The following is a 23,121-nucleotide window of genomic DNA, read 5'->3' as shown; positions in this document are numbered from 1 at the left end:
ATCCCGCCCTATTTGGCTGCCCCTGTCATTACGGTTTGTGGGATTCCAGCTTAGCCTTCCTTCCAAATGAACCGGAGATTTGTTGTTGTAGGTGCCGGAACAGTTTCAAGGGGATTTCCACTGGCAGGGCCGAGCACACGTATAGGAATCTGGACAAGAGGTTCATTTCGCAAGCTGTGATTCTTCCTAGTAGTGAGATTTCTTGGCTTGTCCATCTGTTGAGCTCCGTCTCCAGGTCGATGAAGGGGCGAGGGAGGTTCGCCACGTAGAGGCCTTTTGGGGTTGGTGTAATTTGTATTCCCAAGTATTGTATTGCTTTCGTGCTCCATTCCAGCGGGCATGTTTGGTGGAGGTAGTTTATTGTGTTCTCTGTCATGCCTATCGCCAGGGCCCCAGATTTGGGTTAATTGATGGAGAAGCCTGCCACCTGTTCGAATTGGGTCAGTTCTGCTAGAGCCTCTGGTAGGGAAGAGTAGCTGTCCATAAGCAAGAGCATTACATCATCAGAGTAGATGGACACCTTGTATTTTTCGCCCTTTATGTCCACCCCTTTGATGGCTGGGTTGCTGCAGATTATTTGGGCAAAGGGTTCCATTATTAAGGCCAAGATTAGTGGGGAGAGAGGGCACCCTTGCCTTGTCCCGCATGAGTGGAATTGCGGCCGAATGTCTGATTCACTTTCAGGGTTGTTCTCGGGGATCTGTAGTTGGCAGGCACCATTTTGCAGAAGAGAGCTGAACGCTTCCAGGACCAGGCTCATGAACGACCAGTCTACTTTGTCAAAAGCTGTTGTAGCGTCCAGAGATATAAGTGCCATTTCCCTGTGCTCTGTCGACATCACTTCTACTAAATCCAGTGCCCTCCGGATGTTGTCCCCAGTGCTTCTTCCCAGTATGAATCCTATTTGGTCCGCTCCAGTGAGCTCCGGGAGGACTTTTGCTAATCTGTTTGCTAGTACTTTGGAGTATATGTTTGCATCTATATTTAGAAGCGAGATGGGTCTGTAAGTGGTGCAGTCACTCGGGTCCTTTCCCGGCATCAGTAGTAGTATGGTGGTCGATTCCTGCATTGAAGGGGTTGTCGTGCCTGTCTCTCGGAAGGAATTAAAGAGTTCCGTTGGCGGGCCCATCAGGGAGGCTTTGAAGAGTTTATAGAATTTGGTTGATATGCCGTCCGGGCCTGGGGCTCTGGGTTTCAGGGACTTTATCACAGTGTCCACTACCTCATTGGAGATAGGCAGGCCCTAGACCTGCCAATCTGTTTCTGGGAGGCTGGGGAAGGAGGCTTCCGCAATGTATTGTCTGCTGCTCCGTTGACCGCTGAGTGGCCGTCATGGTGTTACTTAGGTGCGCAGTTGCTAGTTGTAATTTGGTTTCTTCGGCATATTGCGTCACCCCCTTAGCCTGTAATGTGATTCTGTGTGTGGGCTTTCGCCAATTTCCTGACCAGGAATTTGTTGGCTTTATTGCAGTTGGCGTAGTAGCTTTGTCCGGTTCTACTGAGGGCTTGGGCTGTTTCTTCTGAGTAGCGCCCTTCGAGCTTGCTGCGGGCGAGACGTAAGGCCCGAGTCGCTTTGGGCAATCTGCCCTTTTTGTGGGTTGCCTCTGCAGCCGCTATGTCTTTTTCGAGGGTTTCTTGGAGTTTGGATTGACGCTTTCGGTAGGCTACTGTGTAGGCTATCAGCTCCCCTCTTATGACTGCTTTTGTTGCTCCCCATCTCGTGGCGATTGTCGTGTCACTGATGCGGTTCTCTGTAAAGTAATTGCGGATGGCTGTAGTGCATGTATCTCGAAGTGACATGTCATTTAGTAGCGGGTCGTAGAGGGACTATTGAGGCTTTGCAGGGACGGGGTCCGTGTTGTATACCCGGGTCGTTTGGGTTACCAGGGCATGGTCAGAGATTACTTTCAGCCCCATTACTGTCTCGTCGGTATAGGAGGGAAGTTGGGGGCTAGCGAGCAATAGATTGATGCAAGAAGAAGTTTGTTGAACTTGCTAATAGAAGGAAAAGTCTTTCATGTCTGGGAGTAGGACTCTACTACTCCACAGGATTTGAGGAGGCGAAGTAGGCCCAGAGCGATTTTAAAGTTCCTTGGTGATGGTTGGTGAGACTTGTCTAACTGGGTTCGAGACCCTGTTGAAGTCCCCTCCCATCATTATGTGGCCTTCCAGGAACGGGAGGAGTTTTGTTTCTAAGTCTATGTAGAAGGCCTCTAGTTTTTCGTTGGGGCCTAGACTGAGACCAGAGAGTAGAGCTGGCCCAACAGCTTGCCTTTCACCACGATGTAACGGCCTTCCAGGCTCTTGAGGACTTCCAATTCTGTGAACAGGATTCCTTTGGCCAGCAGAATTCATCACGTGGATCTCTTGGAGGAAAATCACTGAGCCCGACATGTCACTCAGACGTTGATTTGTGCTTGCTAGGGGTGATTAGGCCTCTAACATTGAGAGTTACAAAATAGTTTTTTTGGTGAGGCGGAGATGGGTTTGTGAGGTCTTTCTCTGGGGTTGAGGGGCCTCCTGTCAAGATGCCCTCGACCTCTTCCAGTGAGGTGATTGTGCGTAGCTGGCCTTCAAAGGAGAAGTTGAGGGTTGCTGGGAAGAGCCAGCAGTATTTTATCTTCCGGTCTTGGAGTAATGCTGTCAGAGGTTTCAATGCCTTGCACCGTTGCCAGGTCCTGGTATATTTGTATTGAAGCCCCTTGGTAGGTTAGGTCTCCTTGTGAGCGGCTAGCAGACATGTCTTGTTTTGTGGAGGGGAAATGGACCCGGGTGATTACATCTGGGGGAGTGTTCGTTGAAGGTGTCCTGCGGCTTCGCAGTCTGTGGGTGCGGTCCAGGATTAACATGGATTTGTCGTAGTCTGGGAGGAGAGTTTGGAAGAGGTTGCCCACGTAGGCTTGTAAGGCGTGCTCTGCAATTGTCGTTGGTATTCCTCGAATACGGATATTGTTCCTACGGGCCCTGTTTTCAATGTCCTCTTGTTTGCGTGTCATGTCTCTAGTATTTTCTTAAGGGTTTGGATTTTCCTCTGTAGCTCTGCCAGCTACGCAGTGTGGTTCAGGGTTTGCTCTTCGGTTTCGCTAACCTTTTGTTCCACTTCCCCTATGCGGTTGTCGAGGCCCTCCACTTTTGGCTGAGATTTTGGTGATGCAATTCCGATTTTATATCTGCCAGGAGTGATTGTATATCATCTTTCGTGGCCCGTGACAAGGTGGTCTCTCAGGGGAGTGGGTTGGGGCTCGTCTGTGGTCTGACTTCTTGTTCCTGTCGTGTGAATGCAACATAGTGGCGATGTCTGTTGTCTTTTAGGGTGTGGGTTGTTTTGACATTGTGGCTGAGGTTCTCCCAATGTGTGGTATCCTGCTAGAGTTGAGGTGTGCTCTGCTATCTGGCTTTGTCCCCTGTTCTCCTCCCCTGCAGAGCTCCTTAGGTGTTGTGGCCTGGCCGGGTGGCAAAGTGTTGCAATTGAGGGTTTATCTCTTCCCCCTTTTGCTGGTTAGTAGACAGTGAGTCTTCCTACGCCCCCCCCCCCAAGGTAGATGGAGGGGTTCGCTCCGTTGGTGGTGAGGAGAGCGGGGCTGAATGTAGAGGCCCTCCAGTGTATGGCTTGCTGTATGCTGGGGGCGGGGGGGGGGGGCTCACTGTTCTGTGTTTCACACTGCTGCCTCCCCACCGCCGTGCTGAGTCCCAGGTGTGCGCTCCTCTGCTGTCCGCTCCGTTGGTGGTGGGGTGAAGCGGGAGGGGGGCTTGGATGTGGAGGCCCTCCAGCCCCCTTTCCAGTGTATGGCTTGCTGTATGCTGGTGGGGGGGGGGAGGACTTGCTGTGCAGTGGTTCTCGCTGCTGCCTCCTCACCGCTCTGCTGCGTCCCCGGTCTGCGCACCTCTGCTGTCCCTCACCTGCAGATCTCCAGAGACGGCTGGGGATTCTGCCTCCTGCTGTGAACCGGCTGGGATCCCAATTGTGGTGGGTGCTGGCAGCCGTCCCCTTTTGCCTCAGCACAACTCCCTCTGTTGTTAAGGGCGCTTGGCCCTGACGTTCCGGTGCACTCCCTGCTCTCCCCGCCTCAGTGGGGGACCTTCTGTATGGGTCTCCAGGCCCTGCTCGTTCCGCTGGGATGCCGCGGAATGGCAGCTTGCTGCTTTCTCCCGGCTCCTCCTCCTTCATTACCCGCTCACTGTCGATTCAGGCTGCCTATGGCAGAGCGGCCCCTTTTCCTTCTCTGGTCTCGGGAGGGTGGGGGGTGGTGGGTGGGGGCGCATCGGCATCGTTGCAGGTGGGCTTGCGGGCGGTCTGGACCTTTCCTTCGCGCCTTATTTGGTGGCCACCGCCATCTTGCAGGCTGTTGGTGGGGGAGAGCACGAACCTCACATGTGGCTAACTGCGTTTATGGGCGCCGATTTTCACCCCCCAAAGGGCAGCAGCATGTTCCTCAAGCATTCCGCTATCCCCGACGCCGCATCCCCGTTTCTGGCTCCAGTTCGTTTTTAGCATGTTTTCAGCCCACAACCTACACAAAGCTCTCAATGAAGCGTTACATTGCCGGAGTTCCAAGCCACGCCCCCAGAACATAACCTTTTAACATAGAGCTGTACTAGCGGTCCCTTTACCTCTAAGCCACAAGGCTTAACGCTGGCTCTTGATGAAGCCTGTCTCCACCAGATTAGAAGCACCATGTCTTAACCAGCTTGATAATCTTGGCCTTCTTTCTAAGACTTGCTCCTCTGCTCTCCTTCTTAAGGTTGTGTCCACACTCCTCCAGTTGATGATATGCCTCTTTTCTCCATCACTCCCTCTGCCCAGCTGTTCCTTGCCCTCTCATCTAATGTTCCCCCTTCTTTGCTTGATGCAGAGGGTTCTCCTGCTCTGTTCTCTCTCAAGATTGCCTCCTCTACTTCCTCTATCAGCAGGTGGTTTTCTTTGACGTTCATCTCTCCTCTTGTATGTTCTACCTCCTACTCATTCCTTTGGCATTGCTCCTCAAACTCCCCTTTATCCACGGCTTACTTCACTGTCTTTTCGCATTGATGCCTTACACCCACTCCTTTCTCTCCTTTGTGATGGTCATTTTCCTCCTCCTTCCATCACTTTCTCCTTGTATGTTCCTCCTCCATCTCCTGCACTCTGTGTTTTATATTCTCCTATTCTCCTTCCTTGCTCTACAAGTTCCTTCTCTGCTCCTTCCTTGCTCCCTTCCTCCACTTGACCTCTCCCTCTACTCTTTATACATTTATTTGTACATACAGGGAGGAACACTGCTCTTTTGATTAAAAAAAGAACACACAGTAGATAAGATATCAGATTTGATGAGAAGCAGTGAGCTTCTTACAATGGGGTGAGGGTGAGTGATATTCTGACCAGGTGCTAGTGGGGAGCAAATAGTCACCGGGGACATTACATAGGTGGACTTACACAGATTAAGGACAACCAACATTATTTTATTTATTGAACATTTGTAAGGCGCCTATACATCAGAAAGTGTTTCCAAGCTCCATAAATGCAGGCACATTTTTAAATTCAGGTAGGCAGTATGGCCAGCTGTTTTAGGGATGTGACCATGATGGATGAAGTGCTAGAGTGGAGGTAGTAGAAAGTGAGGTTCAGGGTAGAGTCGAGGGAAAAATGTTAGCTCGAAGGCAAATGAGAGGTAGGTTAGGAGTGTAACTCTGAGGCGAATGTACTCCTCTATTTTGCAAGGCAAAATAACTGCATCATCTTTTCACTTTAAGATCCTGGGCTCGTATTTTGAGGTAGCTGGGTTGATTGACATAAGCCGTCGTGCTTCTTCTAATGGTCGTCCAGTGTATTTACAGTTATTGAACAGTGAGTGACTGTATTCTTCTTTACGTATCTCTTAGTGCTTCAGTTACATTGTGATAAGTTTTTTCATATAATTTCAGCATAGGTTCTTACATCTTCTTTGTAACCTTCCTTTGCCATCGTCTGACTTTGTTTTAACGCTCATCCATTCTGTTTATGGCTGCATTTTGACAGCTCAACAAAGTACACCCTTTTTGGTAACTTTCCTCCACTGCGTCAGCTTGCGGGTACACTCTCAAGGGTTGTCTGAGTGCATATGGTCTCATCTACTCGACGTGGTCCAGGAATTTTACAAGCATTGATGGCTTCTCATCTGTCATCCCAATATGATGGTGGCAAGGGGGCGGGGACTAAGGAGAAGACCGGTACCACCACCTCTACAGCAGGAGGGATTGGATCGGTCTCTAGCATTACCTTCAATGGACTGGAGTGTTGAGTATCGCCTAAAACAGTGGACCATTACGCCATTCAACAATGAATAAGTGGAACCCTTTTGTCATCCTCCACTGAATCGTGGATGTGTCGGTATATGCCGCCTCACACCGTTATGAACCATCAGTAGGCTGAGCCTTAAAAGTTCTGTTTTATAGCATGTTACCCATGACGGAAATTACCTACATGGGGGATACAAGCTGTAATCATGCAATAGAATGTCTTGTCTGCAAACGATAAGCCTTCACCACCCACTAGCGCACCCCACAGTCATTACCTTTATCATGAAGACATTGACTTTTGGAATTAAATATTTAATGTGAGTAAAGATAGGTATTCAGATTCTGAAAGCTATTTATGATTTACATGATGTGAGAATAGTAAATAGCATCACATGCCAATATATTCTTAATACATTTTCTAACTTCTTGTCTTGGAAACTTGTAAAATGGTCTGCCCTTTACTGCCTAATACATTTTTTTGTTTCCTCATTAAAATTTGGATGGGAAGATTTCCTTTCATGTTGTTTAATATTTTTCACAAGCTTCCTCCTTCGTACCCTTCTACTGAGCCTTGGATTTGATCACATCAGAGCCTTGGATTTGTCTTCGTTGGTGGGTTTGTTTCAGAGTTGTGCGAGAAGAAAGCAGTTCAAAAGATATTCTTTCTGGTATCCATGTTCAGGATGCAGCAACATATAAGCATTAAAACAAGTAACCTTTACCTGTTTAAATTAATGTAGATTTTTAAGGTCAGTGCTTTTTTTGTGACCGAGACAAAACAAGAAAGGACCATGCCAAAGCAGCAAAATATAGGGTAACGCAGGCCCATTGCTTGGTCATTGGGTGCAAGTAAACCATGTGGATAAAAGGAATGCTTCATCTCTCGGACATAGCTTGTTTTTCTCGTTAAAGGGATAGCATTTCTAAAAAGGTTTTTTCTCTTTTTAAAAATACAATTAATTTCACGGCTGAAACCTTTAGTTCAATGTACACAGCACTACTAGCCAGAGCAGCAGACACTCATGAGCTACTGACATTTAAAATCCTGTGTCAACACAAGGGACAACGTTCATTTTGTTGTAGCAGCCATTTAACTGTAGCAGGTTGATTTGCAACACTTCCACTAGATGGCCTGTGGAAAGTATCTGCCTATACTTTTAAAGAGCGTGTTGCCCTTTAGCTTGAACAGGTGTCTGCTACTCTGCTGCTAGCATCAGGTTATACTAATCCAGTCACTTTGCACTGCTATGTTGCTACTTTTATTTCTGCATGTTTAGTATTTTGGCTTGTCCACATAGAAAGCTGCGTTCTTGTTGTGCATGAGGTGGTGTGTGCACTCCCTTTAACAAGCATGCAAAGAAAGCAACATCCTAAAACAATTATTGCAACTCAAATGAATATGTACCCTGGCATATGTCTACAAGTATGTGAAAGGTCATTTTAATTCTGATAAGACTATAGCATGTTTTAATCATGCCTTGTGAAAATCTACTAGGACTAAGAGATTAAAGCGAGTATTTCTTGCAGTATGTTTTGTGCTTTTCTGTTTTACTGCAGGCCTCACCGATATTGCAGGCAGACTTTCACTAAACTTAATCTTTGATTACTTCTGGCAGGATAAAAAGCAACAGACAATTGGTTAATCATTGTGTTGATTTACATGTTTCTTTTTCCCTTTAGAGTTCCAATAATCCAGCCCCTCTGGGGGCACCCCCCACTGGAGCAGTCCAGTTCTACAATCCTTCTCAATTTGCACAGGTAAGTTGATCGAATGCATGCATACTGAAAGATTCACTATTAAAACTATTCCCATAGTGTTCGCATTTATGTATGTATCTTATGTCTGCATCTTTAGCTGCCGCCATTCAGATCCCGAAAGGGTTGCTCAAACATCCAAGTTAACTAATATAAGTGGTGGTTGAATTGCTAATGGGTATGTTTTACCTAGAGCATCTCATAGAAGACTGCAAATTCAAAGTGGTCCTATTCAGCTTTTCTGCTCTGCCAAAATAGTTGCTGCTCATGTGTGATCTATTTGAAGCTTATTTAAATTTACAAAATTGACAACCACACTGGGCGTTCCTCCTCTGTGCCAGATAAATATTATTAGTTGCACGAAGGGGTACATTTACAGCTTTAGTTGGCACCCAGAGTCTTCACGGGTTGATGGTGATGATCGGGTCAGCAAGAGGTCCTTGGTTTAGTTTTTCAACTTTATTTCCATTGATTTCAATGGGAACGCCCAGCTTTTTGTCTACGTACTGGATCTGTACGTAGCTTTTGAGGTAACTATAGCCTTTTTATCTTCACTTACCTGCTCAACTTGTTTAGTTTGGGGACATTGGTGAGCCCATAAGGCTACCAGTGCTGGGACACTGTGTCTCCCTTACATGTTTTCCTGTGTTTCCATTTCGTAACACACACCACCTTAAGCAGAGTGTTATGTGGATACTTTCTATCCCCTCTTTTGTCTGGCAACATTTTATATTCGTGCCTAATACAGGTTGATGGCAGTGAACCAAGTTTTACATATTTTTCCAGTGCACTAGCATCCACCCTAATTTTTTTTCTGCATAATGCCGTAATGAGTACCATATGCTCAACAATGCTTCTCCTTGTGGTTGATGTGCGGTACTTTAGCAAGCCTGATTTTTGGCCATCTTCTTAACCTCGCAGGTAGGAAATTCCGAGATAATGCCTTTCTTTTCCGTGGGTTCTGGCCTGGGCTTCCAGGTGAAGTGCTTTGTGTGGCTAAAACTGGGCTTGGGTCTGTCTTCCTCAATCCACAATTCTTCTTGTTGCTGGGCAGATGTGGGGTAAAAAGGCTATCCATAATTGGACAGCCCATATCTGTTTGAATGGTGCAGATCCATACCATTGGTGGGCTGGGGCTATTCCCTCTTTCAGCCTGGATATTGGATAGGAGGAGCACTGCCCTGGAAACCAGAATCGAAAGACTAGAAGACTGCATTGAATATTCAGAGGACTGCTGCTGCGGACAAACGGCAATGCCCAAGCCATCTACCATCTACCAGTGGAGACCTGCTGCCCCTCCTGCAACCAGGGAGGACCCTTGATGGTGCTTCCTTCCCTGAACTGGCGGGAACCAGTCCTTCATCCTGCACCAGTATCCTGCCACCGGTGGGCATCTGAAGTGTCCTGGGACCATCTTGTGGGCTACCCACCTACTGGCCAGGCCTTTCTTCTGTGACGGTCCCTTTCACAGACTGGACCATAGGAATCTGCAGCTGCTCAACTTGTGGCCCAAGAGGTCTGTTTGTTCCTGCTGCTCCTCTCCTGCATTAAGATGATTGGCACTGTTGTTTTGCCGCCTGCACAAACCAAGCATGCTGAATCCTGACCAGTGTTTCTTTGCTGTGTCCTGGGGGTGGGGACCTATCATAGACTTTGTTGTGACTATTGTCCTGTGGTGTCTGAACCATCCTGCTGCATGTCTGCTGGAATCGTCCTGTAAACCGAGATTGGATCTGCCACCTAGCCTTCAGCCACGTCATCTGTAACCCTGGGGACCCCTCTGTTGTTGATCCTGTCAGAAGTGTTTGCAGCGTTTCAGTACCCAGTTGTGATCACTTGGAAAATCTGAGTAAGGCATGCAAGTGTACCTACCACTTTGGTGCGTCCCCATACAGATTGCTTGGGTGCAAAGCCTACTCCTTAACACTACTCTTACCTGGCTGTGATAGGTGGAGTTCCTGCCTAGAATGTTCCCCCGAGTAATGTGAGAAACCTGAAGGTGTCTCACCCGCTAGTACCCAGGTATCTGTCATCCAGGTGGCCAGGATACAGTCGTCGCTATTAAATCCAGTTCCTGGGGGTGGACCAGTGAGGGAGGATCACCTGGGTGGGGCGGTCCACGGGGAGTGGAAGTGGGACAACGAAGGGTGAGACGTGGTATCCCCTTCCTTATGACACCTTTTCCCCATCCTGCACAGTAGGATATTTAGAAACTCTACCCCCACCCCCTTTTTCCGACACATTTTCTCATACCAGAGCCAGAGTGACAACGGACTAACACCAGAGCCGTTTACCTGATATGTCCCAACTCAAGAGTCAGGCAATTGCTGATAGCTACACACACCTGACTGTCCTTTCCCTTCCCCACAGAGATAAAAGGCAGAGCACAAGAGCACACCTTGAGCAAGGCCGAACGCATGAGGAAGCAGCCATTCCGGGATGACAGTTCAAACTGAGGAGAAAGGCAGTTAGACCTGAAAGGACAAGGAGGGAATTGCCCTTGCCATTTTCAACCCAGACCCTCAAAGCCTGCGAGAAAGGAAAAGTAAGACCGGGAATCGCAGCCGGTGAATGGTGTGACGGATGTCAGCGGTACATGGAACCCTCCCGCACTGATAGCCAGGGCGGGGAGAAGCAGTTGCCATCGTGGTACCGTCTTTGACTCTAGCGGCAAAGAAAACGGCGAGTTATGATATATTTTATTTGTATCTTGCTCGTACACAAGTGTTTCAGAGCGCGATAGCGAGTTCAGCATAGCCAGTGAGTCGGAAGAGACTGATAGTGGACTGAACTATGTTAGGCGCAAGGTTGCAGTGGCAACGTTGTATTGAAGAAAGAAGATAATAGACAGATCTTTTGTAAGTAAAATTGGTACCAGAAGTGCAGTGGTCAATCGCCACATGGGTGCTCATTCGAAGGACTCTGGCTGGTGCCCCCTCTCCTGAACTGTGAGAAGGTATTGAGCAAACTACAAATACCAGGAGGCCTTAGGGAAGGCCGGTGTGAGGTGTCAAAGTGCTCATACGAGGGTCAAGCCAAATCCCTTGTACATTTGAAAGTCTTTGACACGTTGTGGAAGCGAACTGTGAGATATGGGCAAGTGTGGACCCGACTGAGGGAGGCCTGCGAATTGGGGTGAATAGTAACACACCCGAGAACATTGTGATGACAAGTGGGAACCCGACTGAGGGATGTCACAGTGAGTTGTTGGTCTAAGCCCGCCTGAGGGGGGCTAATGGTGAGAGAAGGATCGGATCCCGGCTGAGGGGATCTAAGGGTGAAGAGTAATCGCCCAACGTGAAGATTAACCAAAGGAACTTGTGTTGTATTGTATTTAACATATCCGGCCTTCTGAGGCAAGAGACATTGCATGGAAGAGACTCGGGCACAGAAGGCCCTGATATTGAGGAAAAGAACTGTAAGCTCGAGCTGGAGAATCCCGGGAGTGTGCTGTGCTCAAGCGTCCCACCTTGTCCCGTGCTAAGAACGTGGAGATGGGAGACCCCTGCCTTAACATACTGACTTAACATTTTGTGAACACTTTCTTTTCTTGTGAACATTATCCAACACTATTTTGTAGCATAGCAGTAAGGATTGGAAAAAGTTTTTTTTTGTATAGGCCCTTTTATTTGACTAGACTCTACTAGGAATGTATTATTATTATTTGATGGTCGTAGCTTGCTCTCATCTTAGATTTAGGTTTAGATTAGGCATTTATCAGTTTAATAAACACCCTTGAACTGTGATCACTTGTCTGTCTTACTTTGATTCCATGCCTTCCTTACAGTAACCCTGAGTGTGGTGGCATTGGGGGTGTACGTCTAATGTTGTTCTGTTTTGTTTTTCTCCAATGTGTGCTTTTAAAATACATTTCAAATGGATTGTGTCCTCCCACTTATACCTCATCTTATGATAATGCATCTCCAAGCTTTGCTGGTTCAGAAAAAAAATGTCACCAGAGGGCGCTGTGTTTTGAGGCTGCAGAGTCGTAGTCCCTCGAGGGCCGCCGTCGAGCGTCGACGTCATCTGCTGTATAAAGTGCTCGAGCAGCGCCCGTTACCTCAGTTCAGTTTTTCCGACGCAACTGCTTCGTGTTACGAACGGCGCATCAGATTTTTCCTCGACGATGTCCTCGTCATCTACTCCCACCATACCCAAGACAGGGTTAAAAAAAATGTCAGAGGTGTGATAGGAAAATGTCAATAACCGACCCCCATCTGAATTGCCTCTGGTGCCTCAGCCCAGACCGTTGGGTTGACGAGTGCGGTTCCTGCCAGGCCATGTCCAATAAGGCTCTTGGGGGACGTAGAGGTAAGCTGGCGGTGGGGGAGGAAACTTACAAGTCTTCTAAAAGACAAAAAGATTCAGATGAATCTAGTTGAAAATCTCGACATGGGTCGAGGAGGTCGAGATCAAAGAGTTGTTCGGGGAAATCCTCCTCGTCTTCGACTAAGAAGTCATAAAAGCAACATCACAGGTCTTCTTTCTCCTCCTCTGAGAGGAGAGTAACCTATCCATCCAAGCACGATTCCCCTGAACAATGGGAGGCCTTCAGGGCTTCGATGCTTAAAATATTTGAGAAAGCAGCCCAGACCCCCTCGAAGATGCCGCGTGGTGATCATGCCTCTACCCACTCTAAAAGTGACAGAGGAAAATCAAGATCTAAACACGCAAGAGTCGAAAAAGAGTCGAGAACCAACCCCCTTCGGGACGCTAACACGACCTACCTTGACCCAACACCTCATCGAGATCACCGACTGGCGCTATGGGCAAGGATAAGGTCAAAAGACAAACCCCCCAAAGTAAAATGGACCTCTTCACAGTAGGGGCCCCTCCACGCCTTGGGACACAGACCCTGGAGGAGGAAGAATCCAGAGAAGAGGCTCAAGAACCTCCTGTCTCACTGAATGACCTAATGAAAGCGATTGGGGATTCGAGAACGTCCCTGGAACTCAAAATTGGAGGGCTATCCACAGAAGTGTCCCTCCTTCGCCAGGACCTAAGCAACCTATCGTCTAGAGTCAGTGAAGCGGAACAAAGAATTTCAGACACAGAGGACACTGTCCGCTGACTGGAACGGCAACTAGCCGTAATCTCCCAAAAAGTTGACCAAATTGAATACCGCGCTGAGGACAGCGAAGGAAGGGCACGACGCAACAATCTCAGGATTCTCGGGATCCCGTAAAAAGAAGATGGCCCCAGTGCCGAACTTTTCCTGGAAGATTGGCTGGCTCATGTCTTTGCCCCCAAAAAATTATCCAAGTTCTTTTCCATTGAAAGAGTACATAGAGTGCCCACCAGGCGACCCACCCCTGGAGCCCAGCCAAGAATGATAATTGCACGCCTTTTAAATTATCGAGACCGAGACGCTATCCTCCAGATGGCACGGGCCTCGGGCCCAATCACATACAATGGATACAGAGTAGGGTTCCCAACCAGACTACACTAAGGAGGTCCAAAAGGCCCACCAGACATTTGACTCTGTCAAGAAGAAACTCCAATCTATGTCAATCAAGTATGCTCTTTTTTTCCCGGCAATGCTCAAGGTCCATCACAAGGGCGCCACCCACCTGTTCAACAACCCAAAAGAGGCATGGGAATGGCTCGAAACGCAAATCCTCAATGGTCCTGGAGCCCGACCCTCGCCTTCTAGACCGTCTGCACAGAAACCCAACTCTCGCCCCCCCTTAATCCCAGTGGGCCCGGAAGCCATAATTCCACAGCATCCTGTCAAAAGCACCACAGAGAATGTATGAGGCCTCTACACCATACGGACCGACCTGCAACGCAACACTATGGGAACTCTAATTTAGCGGCCGCCGCCCTCTAGGCGGTGCAATCACTACCCCAGTCCGGGTTATCCCGAAGAAGTTTCACAGTTAAAAGTTCAATGTTTGGGCGACAGGTGCTCCCAGTACAGGGTGGGGGGGAGTTCTATGGGTGTAGGCAATCGGAATCACAGAACAAGAAGGCAAGACACCCATTCCTACTGGCACAGGAAATGCAAACGGCTCACCTGATGGGCCCGAGATACCAGCATTATCCAGGCACAACTTACACAGTCACATGGCAACCTCTGGACGACTCCCTCCAAGGGATACACCTGGGTACCCCAGGTCTGCACTAAACCCCCACTAGCAGCGATGGACCCAGACGTGGGACACACCGGACAAAGCTCGAGAGAGCACTACATACGACCCAAGAGGCTACCAAGACATTGGATCCTTTTTGGCGCCTCGCAACAAAACCCACACAGTTAGAGCAAACACAGACAAGCTGTCCTTATTGACCTGGAATGTCAATGGCCTAGACTCCAGCGTGAAACGAAGACTGGTGCTCCAGTACCTCAACTGATACTCGCCAGATATAGCTCTCCTTACGGAAACACATCTGATCGGAACCGGTAACAGCCTCTTCAGAAGATCCAACTACCCGCATACCTACCAAGCTGGGTTCACAAAAGGCGCCAAGGGTATAATGATACTCATCCACAAACGAGTCCCCCTACAGGTCAGGAAAGTACGGACCGACGCCCGGGGCCGATTTGTGATATTGCTCGCTGACATCTGGGGTGAAAAATGGGGTCTTGTAGCGGTCTACGCTCCCCCCACACTTACGAAGGAACTACTTGGCGAACTACAGAACATACTCCTGGAGGAGGACGCTGACTTATGGGCCATAGTGGGGGACTTTAACGAAGCCATGGATGTCATGGCCGACAGGTCCCGCAGAAGGGCTGGAACTCGACTCGCCCCGACAGCTCTGTACACGTTTGCCGAGACATTGGGACTGTCAGACACTTGACGATCACTGCAAGACAGCGAGGCCGGATTCTCATTTTTCTCCAGAGTGCACAAAACATTTTCGAGAATAGTCTATTCCCTCATCCACCACAACATATCCCACAGGCTTGTATCCGCTGAGTTCCTGGCAAGAGCTATTTCGGACCACTCCCCGCTCCTTATAACTATGAAAAATGCTTGCCAGCACCCAGACATCACCTGGCGCCTGAATACATACCACCTGCGGCTTCCCGAAATTGCTGAAGAGCTAGCTACGGAATACTTTGAAATAAACGAAGGCTCAGTGGAATGCCCAATCTCGATATGGGAAGCATATAAAACTGTCCTCTGCGGGGAAGCCATCTCCGCGGTATCGGCCTACCAGAAACGACACGCCCAAAAGATCGTGGAGGCCGAAAAGCAAGTACTGGAGTGTGAAGAACAACTCTTTGCACACGGTACCTAAAGCACAAAGGAAGCCCTGATAACAGCGCAAGAAGCCCTCAGTAACATAGCCCTGGATAATGCACAGGCGGCCCACTGGCTAGCCGGAGCCAAATTTACGAGAAAGGAGACAAGGCAAATAAAACCCTTGCCTGGTTGGAGAGACTTGAACAAACTAAAGGATAATGTGCAAGCCATCAGATCCACTAGAGGGCGCTACGGACTGCAGACTCTGATATAGTAGAAACATTTCCCGCCTACTACGAGAAACTCTACACCCCACCAATCGGGAAACCCACACCTGCTCCCTCTAGCTTTCTTGACTGGATTGAGATCCCGAAATTGTCAACACAACAAACAGAGCTCCTAGACACCGAAATCACCGAAAACGAAGTTCAATAGGCGCTTGCACAACTCCCAACCTGGAAATACCCCAGGTCCCAACGGGTTCCCAACAGAGACCTGGAAATGCCTTGGCAGCACGCTAACGGGACACATGCACCGCATGTTCCTCCGTAGTAAAGAACAAGGCGTACTCCTTCCGGACCTCAGAAGAGCGAGCATAGTGGTCATACATAAAACTGGAAAGCCCCCGGAGGAATGTGCTTCCTACCATCCCATCTCGCTGATCAATGGAGAAGCCAAAGTCCTTGCCAGGGCACTGGCTAACGGACTGCTCAATGTGATAGAGACACTTGTCCACCCAGATCAATGTGGATTCATGCCCAACAAATCTACCTGCATGAATTTATGCAGAATCCAACTTGCCCTAGAGAGGGCCTCAGAGATACTGTGTCCACTGGCTCTCTTGTCGGTGGACTTTGAGAACGCATTTGACTCTGTGGGGTGGGAGGCCCTATGGGAAATCATGGCCCGAATGAACTTTGGGTTAGACTCCTGTAGGCATCCCCAGAGGCTACCGTGAGGGTGAACGGCAAGTCCTCCAGACCATTTCCTCTTGGCCGAGGAACCAGACGGGGATGCCCCCTTTCCCCACTCCTCTTCCTGCTCGCTATCGAGCCACTAGCAATCGAACTCAGATCGAATAAAAGCTGGTCCGGATTCGCCTGGCCAGGGGGAGGAGAAGATAGTCTCTCGTTATATGCAGATGACCTCCTTATATATTTTAGTAATCCGGTCACCTCATGTCCGATAGTATCCCACATCCTTAATGAATACTAAACCTTTGCTGGCCTGAAGATGAACAAGTCCAAAACTATCTACTTCCCGATCCAGGGCGGCGAAACTGCGATTCCTGAGACTTGCCCCTACCACGTCTGTATCAGGGAGTTTAAATACCTGGGCAAACGCATTGGTCTGACCCTGAACGGATTCCTCCAACTCAACCTACGACCCCTACTAGATAGGTTTATCAAGGATGTCTCCCACTGGCAATCGCTCCCCCTATCATTAATGGGCAGGGCAGCCCTGTTTAAAATGATGACACTCCTGAGACTCCTATACATTCTGCAAAATGCTCCGCTTTCCATCCCCCATGAAACCTTTGCACTCATAGATAGGAACCTCTGTATGCTGTTTTGGGGAGGGAAACCACCCAGAATCGCCCTCACTACACTCCCAACGATCTGTGTGGGAGGGAGGCATTGGACTACCATGCATACGCACATACTACCTAGCAACACAGATAGGGGTGGTAAATGATTGGCTACACGTTGAGCCCACACCTCTGCACATCCGCATTGAAACAGAGACTATGCTCCCAGTGCCGCCCCTACAGGTCCTACACGCCACCAACAACCAATTCCCGAAAATACCAAGAATAACACGCCACATCCGCCATACCTGGAGGGACGCACACAAACTCGTTGGTTGGAGGGCAAAACCAACACTAGCCCAACCCATATGGCACAACGCACATCTCCCAGAAATAAGGAAAATGGGCTGTTTTGGGAACTGGGGAACACGAGGGATAACCATACTAGCACACGTGATCCAAGAGGGACGCCTGCTAAGCGTTGATACTCTGCAAGATAAATTTGGTTTGGCACCTATGGACCGGTTTCGATACTCACGCCATACACACACAGTTCCCAGACATAACCACTATACCCACTTTGTCCCCCATAGAGACCAACATTTTCCCACAACGTATCCACGCCAAAGTCACCTCCACGCTCTACCAGGCCCTTAACTACTTCGGAGCTAAAGAACTTGATAAGCTGAAAGAAAGGTGAGAAAGAGATCTGGGCGATCTGGAACCAGAGGATTGGATAGACGCATTAATGTCCCCCCGAGATAGGTATCGAGGCAAAACTTAGATTAATACAACTCAGAATATTCCACCGCTCATACTACTCTCGCACAGCCCTGGCCAGATGGGGAGGGACTGGAGATGAGACATGCGTCCGAGGCAAATGGAAGACGGCCACCTTCTTTCACATGATCTGGGACTGTCAAGTGCTACAAGCCTTCTGGGGTGAGTTCACTAATACAATCTCCACTATACTAGGAACGCCAATTCCTAAAGACCCCAAAATGACACTTTTGGGATTCTGGGGGAAGGTCGACCTTACTAAGTATGAAAAAAATTTCCTGGCGTGGCACTGGGGGCAGGGAAAAGACTTATAGCTGCAAACTGTGGCTCAGCGGACCCAATAAGCTTGAACCGTTGGATCAACGAACTAAGTAGGTGCGCATCTCTGGAACGCCGTATCTACAATGCGAGGGGCTGCCCCCGAAAATTTTAAAAGATATGGGGGAAATGGCTGGATGTTCACTGAGGCACATCCCTCCCTACTTCCCTCTGCCACCTCCCATTCCCCCCCTCGCTCTCCCTTTCACCCCCTCTCCTAACCCAAAGATACGAGACGTAACCAGAACTGCCATCTATTACCTGTTCTGCGGATGTTTCATTGTTATCTCTGACTGCGTCGACTTTTCCACTGACAATACTGCCGTGATTTTTTGATGAATGCCTATGTTTATGTTGTTTTTGCTGTTAAAATCCAATAAACGGTGTTATTAAAAAAAAAAAGGAAAGAGTCGAGAGTGTCATCAAGGGAAAGTTCCCAGACACCTCGTACTAAGACAAAACCTCTGGTGCATAAATCGTTGGTAGCGAATTGGCGTCTAAGTCAAAGCTTGACTCGACAGAGCCGACGAGCATGGCGTTGAAACTGCCGACAAAAATGGCGTCGACACCTTTAGCTGTATCGAAGCCTTCTTCGACAGCATCGAAGCCTCCTTCAGCAACGTCGAAGCCAGCGTCTAATTTATCGACTCCTTTATCGAGGCATTCTTTGATTCCAATACCCAAGTCGACTCAATTGCCCATGCCTAAGTCGATACAACCCTCTTTACCTGAAAAAGCTTTCCATCCTCAACCCAGACAGGAATTTTTCAGATCCATGTCATCCATTTTTGAAGAACACTCCTCTAAAGAGGATGTTACTTCAGCGGGAGTTAACTTTGGTGCCACAGAGGTCCCTGAAGAGCTAGTGGACCCGAATTCCAAATGAACAGATCTTTGACTGCTTACAAAATGCCAGTGGCTTAGACACTTCACCTGAAGTGGAATTTGAGAGGCCAGTCCCTACAGATCATGCTGATTCTAGTTATAGGAATCTTATGGGAAGGGTCATTGATTTTATGGGTTGGAAGGCAGCTTAACCAGATTTCGACCAGGTTGACATGACGGACATCCTGAGTGAAGGTCCTCTAAAAGATCCTGTCTTCCATTCCATAAAGCACTTCAAAAGAGGGTGATAGTAAATTGGAATACTCCTGATTCTATTTCAGCAGTAAACAAAAAATGTGTACCAAAATACAGGCCATCTTTATCAGATCCAGAATATGTATCTAAACATACCTCATCTGAACGTCTAGTGGTTCAAGCTGCAACCTCCACTTGGCATTCAGCTTACCCATCAATACCACCAGACAGGGATGATAAAAAAAAGTTGATGCTTGGGCCTGGAAAGTTTTTTCTTCAGGCAGCATGGCCCTTAAATCGACTGTCACTTGCACTTTAGCAAGATTGACAAATACCATGTGGGACTGCATGACATCAGCGGCTGAACGCATCCCGGAAGGTGAGGAACAGGATGGTTTCCTGGCTATAGTAAAAGATGGTAAAGAGGCTATGGAGGAATGCCTTCAGTCAGGATTGGACACTGCGTATAGTGTAAGCAGGTCCATGGCATCTAGCATGGTCCTATGCAGGTTTGCATGGCTAAGGAAATCTGGCTTTGCACCTGATGTGCAGTCTAGATTACTTAATATGCCCTTTGACGGCTTGAGGTTGTTTGGCAGCAAGGCGGATGAGAGCTTGGAGAAGCTGCAGACCTCGAAAGCGGCAGAAAAATCACTTGGCGCCGCTATAAGGCAGCCTCAACAACACTCTTACGTAGGCTCATCTTCCTGGAGGAGTCGCCCCTTTCGCTTCTTCTACTCTTTTGGAAAAGGGAGGGGGCAGGCCAGTCAGAGAGGCCAACAGAGAAAACCCTTTTGTGGTGGAAAAGGGAAAGATGCTAGAACAGCCACAGCAGTGGCTACTACCTCCTCAGCCACTGCTGCAGCCGCTGCAAAGCCACTTTGAGGTCTTCACCCACAAGACCCCAGTGGGCGGCAAAATCACTCGGTATCTGGACGAATGGCGGGGTATTAACGTCAGATGCCTGGGCACTAGAGATAGTGGCCCATGGTTACTGCCTTCCTCTTCATCAAAGACCTCAAGATCATCCACCGGGAGCCAACTCTGTAAAAATTCCAGAACCGCTCCTTGTGCAGGAGATTTTAACCCTGCTAGAGAAAGGTGCAATAGAACATGTACCTGTAGCGGAGCGGGACAAGGGTTGGTACTCCCCTTATTTTCTCATCCCCAAAAAGGACGGAGGATTGAGGCCCACCTTGGATTTAAGAAACTTGAAAAAGTTCCTCAGGAAGGACAAGTTCAAGATGGTGACCCTTTCTCAGATCCTTCAGGCTCTTCAGCTTCAGGACTGGCTGGTTTCATTGGACCTTCATGATGCTTACTTTCATGTGCCAATCCATCTCAAGCACAGGAAGTACCTGAGGTTCGCAATTGGTGGTTCTCATGATCAGTTTCGGGTTCTACTTTTTGGGCTGCCCCCCCCCCCCCCCTCGAGGGTTTTCAACGAACTGATGGCAGTAGTGGCAGCGAGTATCAGAAGAAGGGGGATTCACGTCTCCCCTTATCTGAACGATTGGGTAATCAGGGCAAGTTCACCCGAACGAGCCCAGGAACATCTGGCCTTGACCTGCCACTTCTTACACAGTCTGGTCTCCTCCCTCAATTACAAGAAGTCACAAATGATTCCAAGCCAAAGACTCCAATTCATCGGAGCAGTCCTGGATACTTACTCAGGGAAAGCCTTGCCTCCCGAGGAGAGAGCTCACCACATTCTGCAGATGGTAACGAAGTTTCAAAATGCCCAACATCTACCGGCATTCGACTTTCTAAGGCTGCTAGGCCTCATGGCATCCTGCATTTTTCTGGTGCCAGAGGCCAGATTGAAGATGAGATCCCTTCAATGGGCCCTCAGGACTCAATGGTCCCAATTTTCGGGGGAGATGTCAGATCTTCTGCAAGTCTTGACCAAAGTGGCTCAAGATCTCCTATGGTGGGCTTGCAAGGAGAATATCCTCAAGGGGGAACCTTTTTGGCAACCATGGGCGGAGATAACGGTAGTGACGGACGCCTCACTCGGGGTGGGGAGCCCACACCAACGATCTGACAATCAGTGGTCGTTGGTCTCCATTGGAGTCCAAACTACACAACAACCTTTTGGAGCTGAGGGCAATCAGACTAGCGCTGAAGGCCTTTCTGCCCTCTGTACAGGGAAAGAATGTCCTAATAATGACGGACAACACAGTGGCCATGTACTACCTTAACAAAAGAGGAGGCGTAGGATCACTCCCACTGTGCAGAGAGGCAATGCAGCTCTGGTTCTGGGCAATGCAAGAAGGAATCTCTCTATCGGCAGTTCCCCTAGCCGGAGAGCTGAACACTGCGGCAGATGCTCTGAGCCGGCAGAGCACAGTGTCCCATGAATGGGAGCTAGCTCAGGAAGTACTTCAAGAGATCTTCGCCCTTTGGGGAACCCCTCAAGTGGATCTGTTTGCGACCAGTGCCAACCGGAAGTGCGAGCAGTACTGCTCAAGGGAATTTCCCCCAAGAGGAGACGCGTTCATAGTGGACTGGATATTTCCACTCCTTTACGCGTTTCCTCCTGTCCCCGTGATTCCTCAAGTGATCAGGAGGTTGAGAAAGTTCAGGAAAACCATGATCCTAATTGCCCCGGATTGGGCCGGGAGGACGTGCTACCCGGACCTTCTGGACATGTCCATCTGTCCTTCAATACGTCTTCCACAAAGAGAGGATCTTCTCTCGCAAGAGGAAGGTCGGGTTCTCCATCCAGAGGTCAAGACACTCAGCCTTCATGTATGGTTTCTGAGAGGCTGAGATATAAGGATTGGGACCGCCTGGATGACGTAATGGAGATTTTGCTTTCAGCCAGAAGGCCAGCAACAAAATCCCTGTACCGGTGTCATTGGAACAAGTTAAGTAACTGGTGCAGGGATAAGAATGTGGATCCATTCCTTTATAATACTCCAACAGTACTTTCTTTTCTCTTACACTTAGCCAATTTGGGGCTCCAAGTTGGCACTATAAAAGGATATCTGGCAGCGCTATGTATCTTTAAGCGTTCCTCGGAAGTGGTGTCCTATTTTAAAATGCCCTTAGTAATTCAGTTCTTGAAAGGGCTAACAAACGTGTGCCCCCCCAGACCCAGCCCCCCCCCCCCCCCCGACACCTTTTCAGGTGCCTATTTGGGATTTGAATTTAATCTTAAAATTTCTCATGTGTGCCCCTTTCGAACCTTTACATTCTTGCCCATTGAGACTTCTCACTCTTAAAACAATTCTGTTGGTGGCTATAACATCAGCCCGCAGGGTAAATTAGTTGCAGGCACTGTCTTGTAAGCCTCCTCGCACCATTTTCCATAGGGACAAAGTTATTCTAAAAGTCAAACCATCTTTCTTGCCTAAAATAATTTCTGACTGATTTCTTGGTGAGGTAGAATTCAAGCGGATTGGCGCTCCTCCACTTCCAAAAGTACTTCCAAGCGGCCCAGCTAAAGGTCAGCGAAATTTTGAAGACCATGGGGGCGTGGGACACCCAAACACGAAAAGGTATATTGACCACCACACTAGGCCCTTTTACACCCATCTCGCGGAACCCGCAGTTCCCTCCGGGGATGGAACAGGGGGCCTATGAAAGTTGGGAAGAGGTGGGAATAAAGAAAATTGGTCAAATGTTCATGGACACTGAAGTCAGAACTCACAAATCATGCTACCCACGCACATCACTCCGCAAACGGGATAAATTCAGATACGAACAACTCAAACACTGGTTAAAAACACCAGAAATTGCTAAGGCCGCAACGAGAACCCTCACTCCATTTGAGAAATATGTCAAATCCAACTCGGGGGCAAAGAAATGGGTCTCCACTCTATACTCCTTCATAAACTCTCAAGAGGAAGAGGTCAAGTGGACTTACATGATCAAATGGAACAGAACATTGGGGGAGAAACCAACAAGAAAGCAGTGTGTGGACCTATGGACACTAGATCAGCGCAGGCAAGAGAAATGTGGATCAAAATAGTAACACAATGGCACTATACACCTGAAAGACTGTATACCATGTTCCCCAACTCGACAAACCAATGCTGGAGGGAATGTGGAGAGGTGGGAACGTGGAAACACACCTGGTGGGATTGTAAAGGGATTGTGCCGTTTTGGGAAGAAGTGAAGGGAGAGATGGTGGAAAATGTTTCCAGATGTGGGACAAATGGGGGGAGAGAGTATGGTTGTGTGGAATAAGAGACGAAACTGCTAGAA

The 23,121-nt window shown here is 48.6% G+C and overlaps 1 protein-coding gene across 6 annotated transcripts in view; it reads left to right on the top strand.

Moving 5' to 3' along the window:
- Positions 1 to 23,121, top strand: part of SEC16A (SEC16 homolog A, endoplasmic reticulum export factor) — a 1,467,667-nt gene that overhangs the window by 1,407,448 nt on the left and 37,098 nt on the right. For 5 of the 6 annotated variants that reach the window (XM_069609587.1, XM_069609588.1, XM_069609584.1 and 2 more), the window contains one exon: positions 7,936 to 8,013. In XM_069609587.1, the coding sequence (XP_069465688.1) occupies positions 7,936 to 8,013 (78 nt within the window). Of the gene's footprint in view, positions 1 to 7,935; positions 8,014 to 23,121 lie in introns of those variants that run through there. The other variant, XR_011268503.1, reaches the window with a different exon arrangement.

The sequence above is a fragment of the Ambystoma mexicanum genome, chromosome 8 (assembly GCF_040938575.1).
Source record: "Ambystoma mexicanum isolate Mex_15411 chromosome 8, UKY_AmexF1_1, whole genome shotgun sequence".
Taxonomy (NCBI): Eukaryota; Metazoa; Chordata; class Amphibia; order Caudata; family Ambystomatidae; genus Ambystoma; species Ambystoma mexicanum.
The sequence above is the reverse complement of the archived record's forward strand: the minus strand, read 5'-3'. Positions and strand labels throughout refer to the sequence as shown.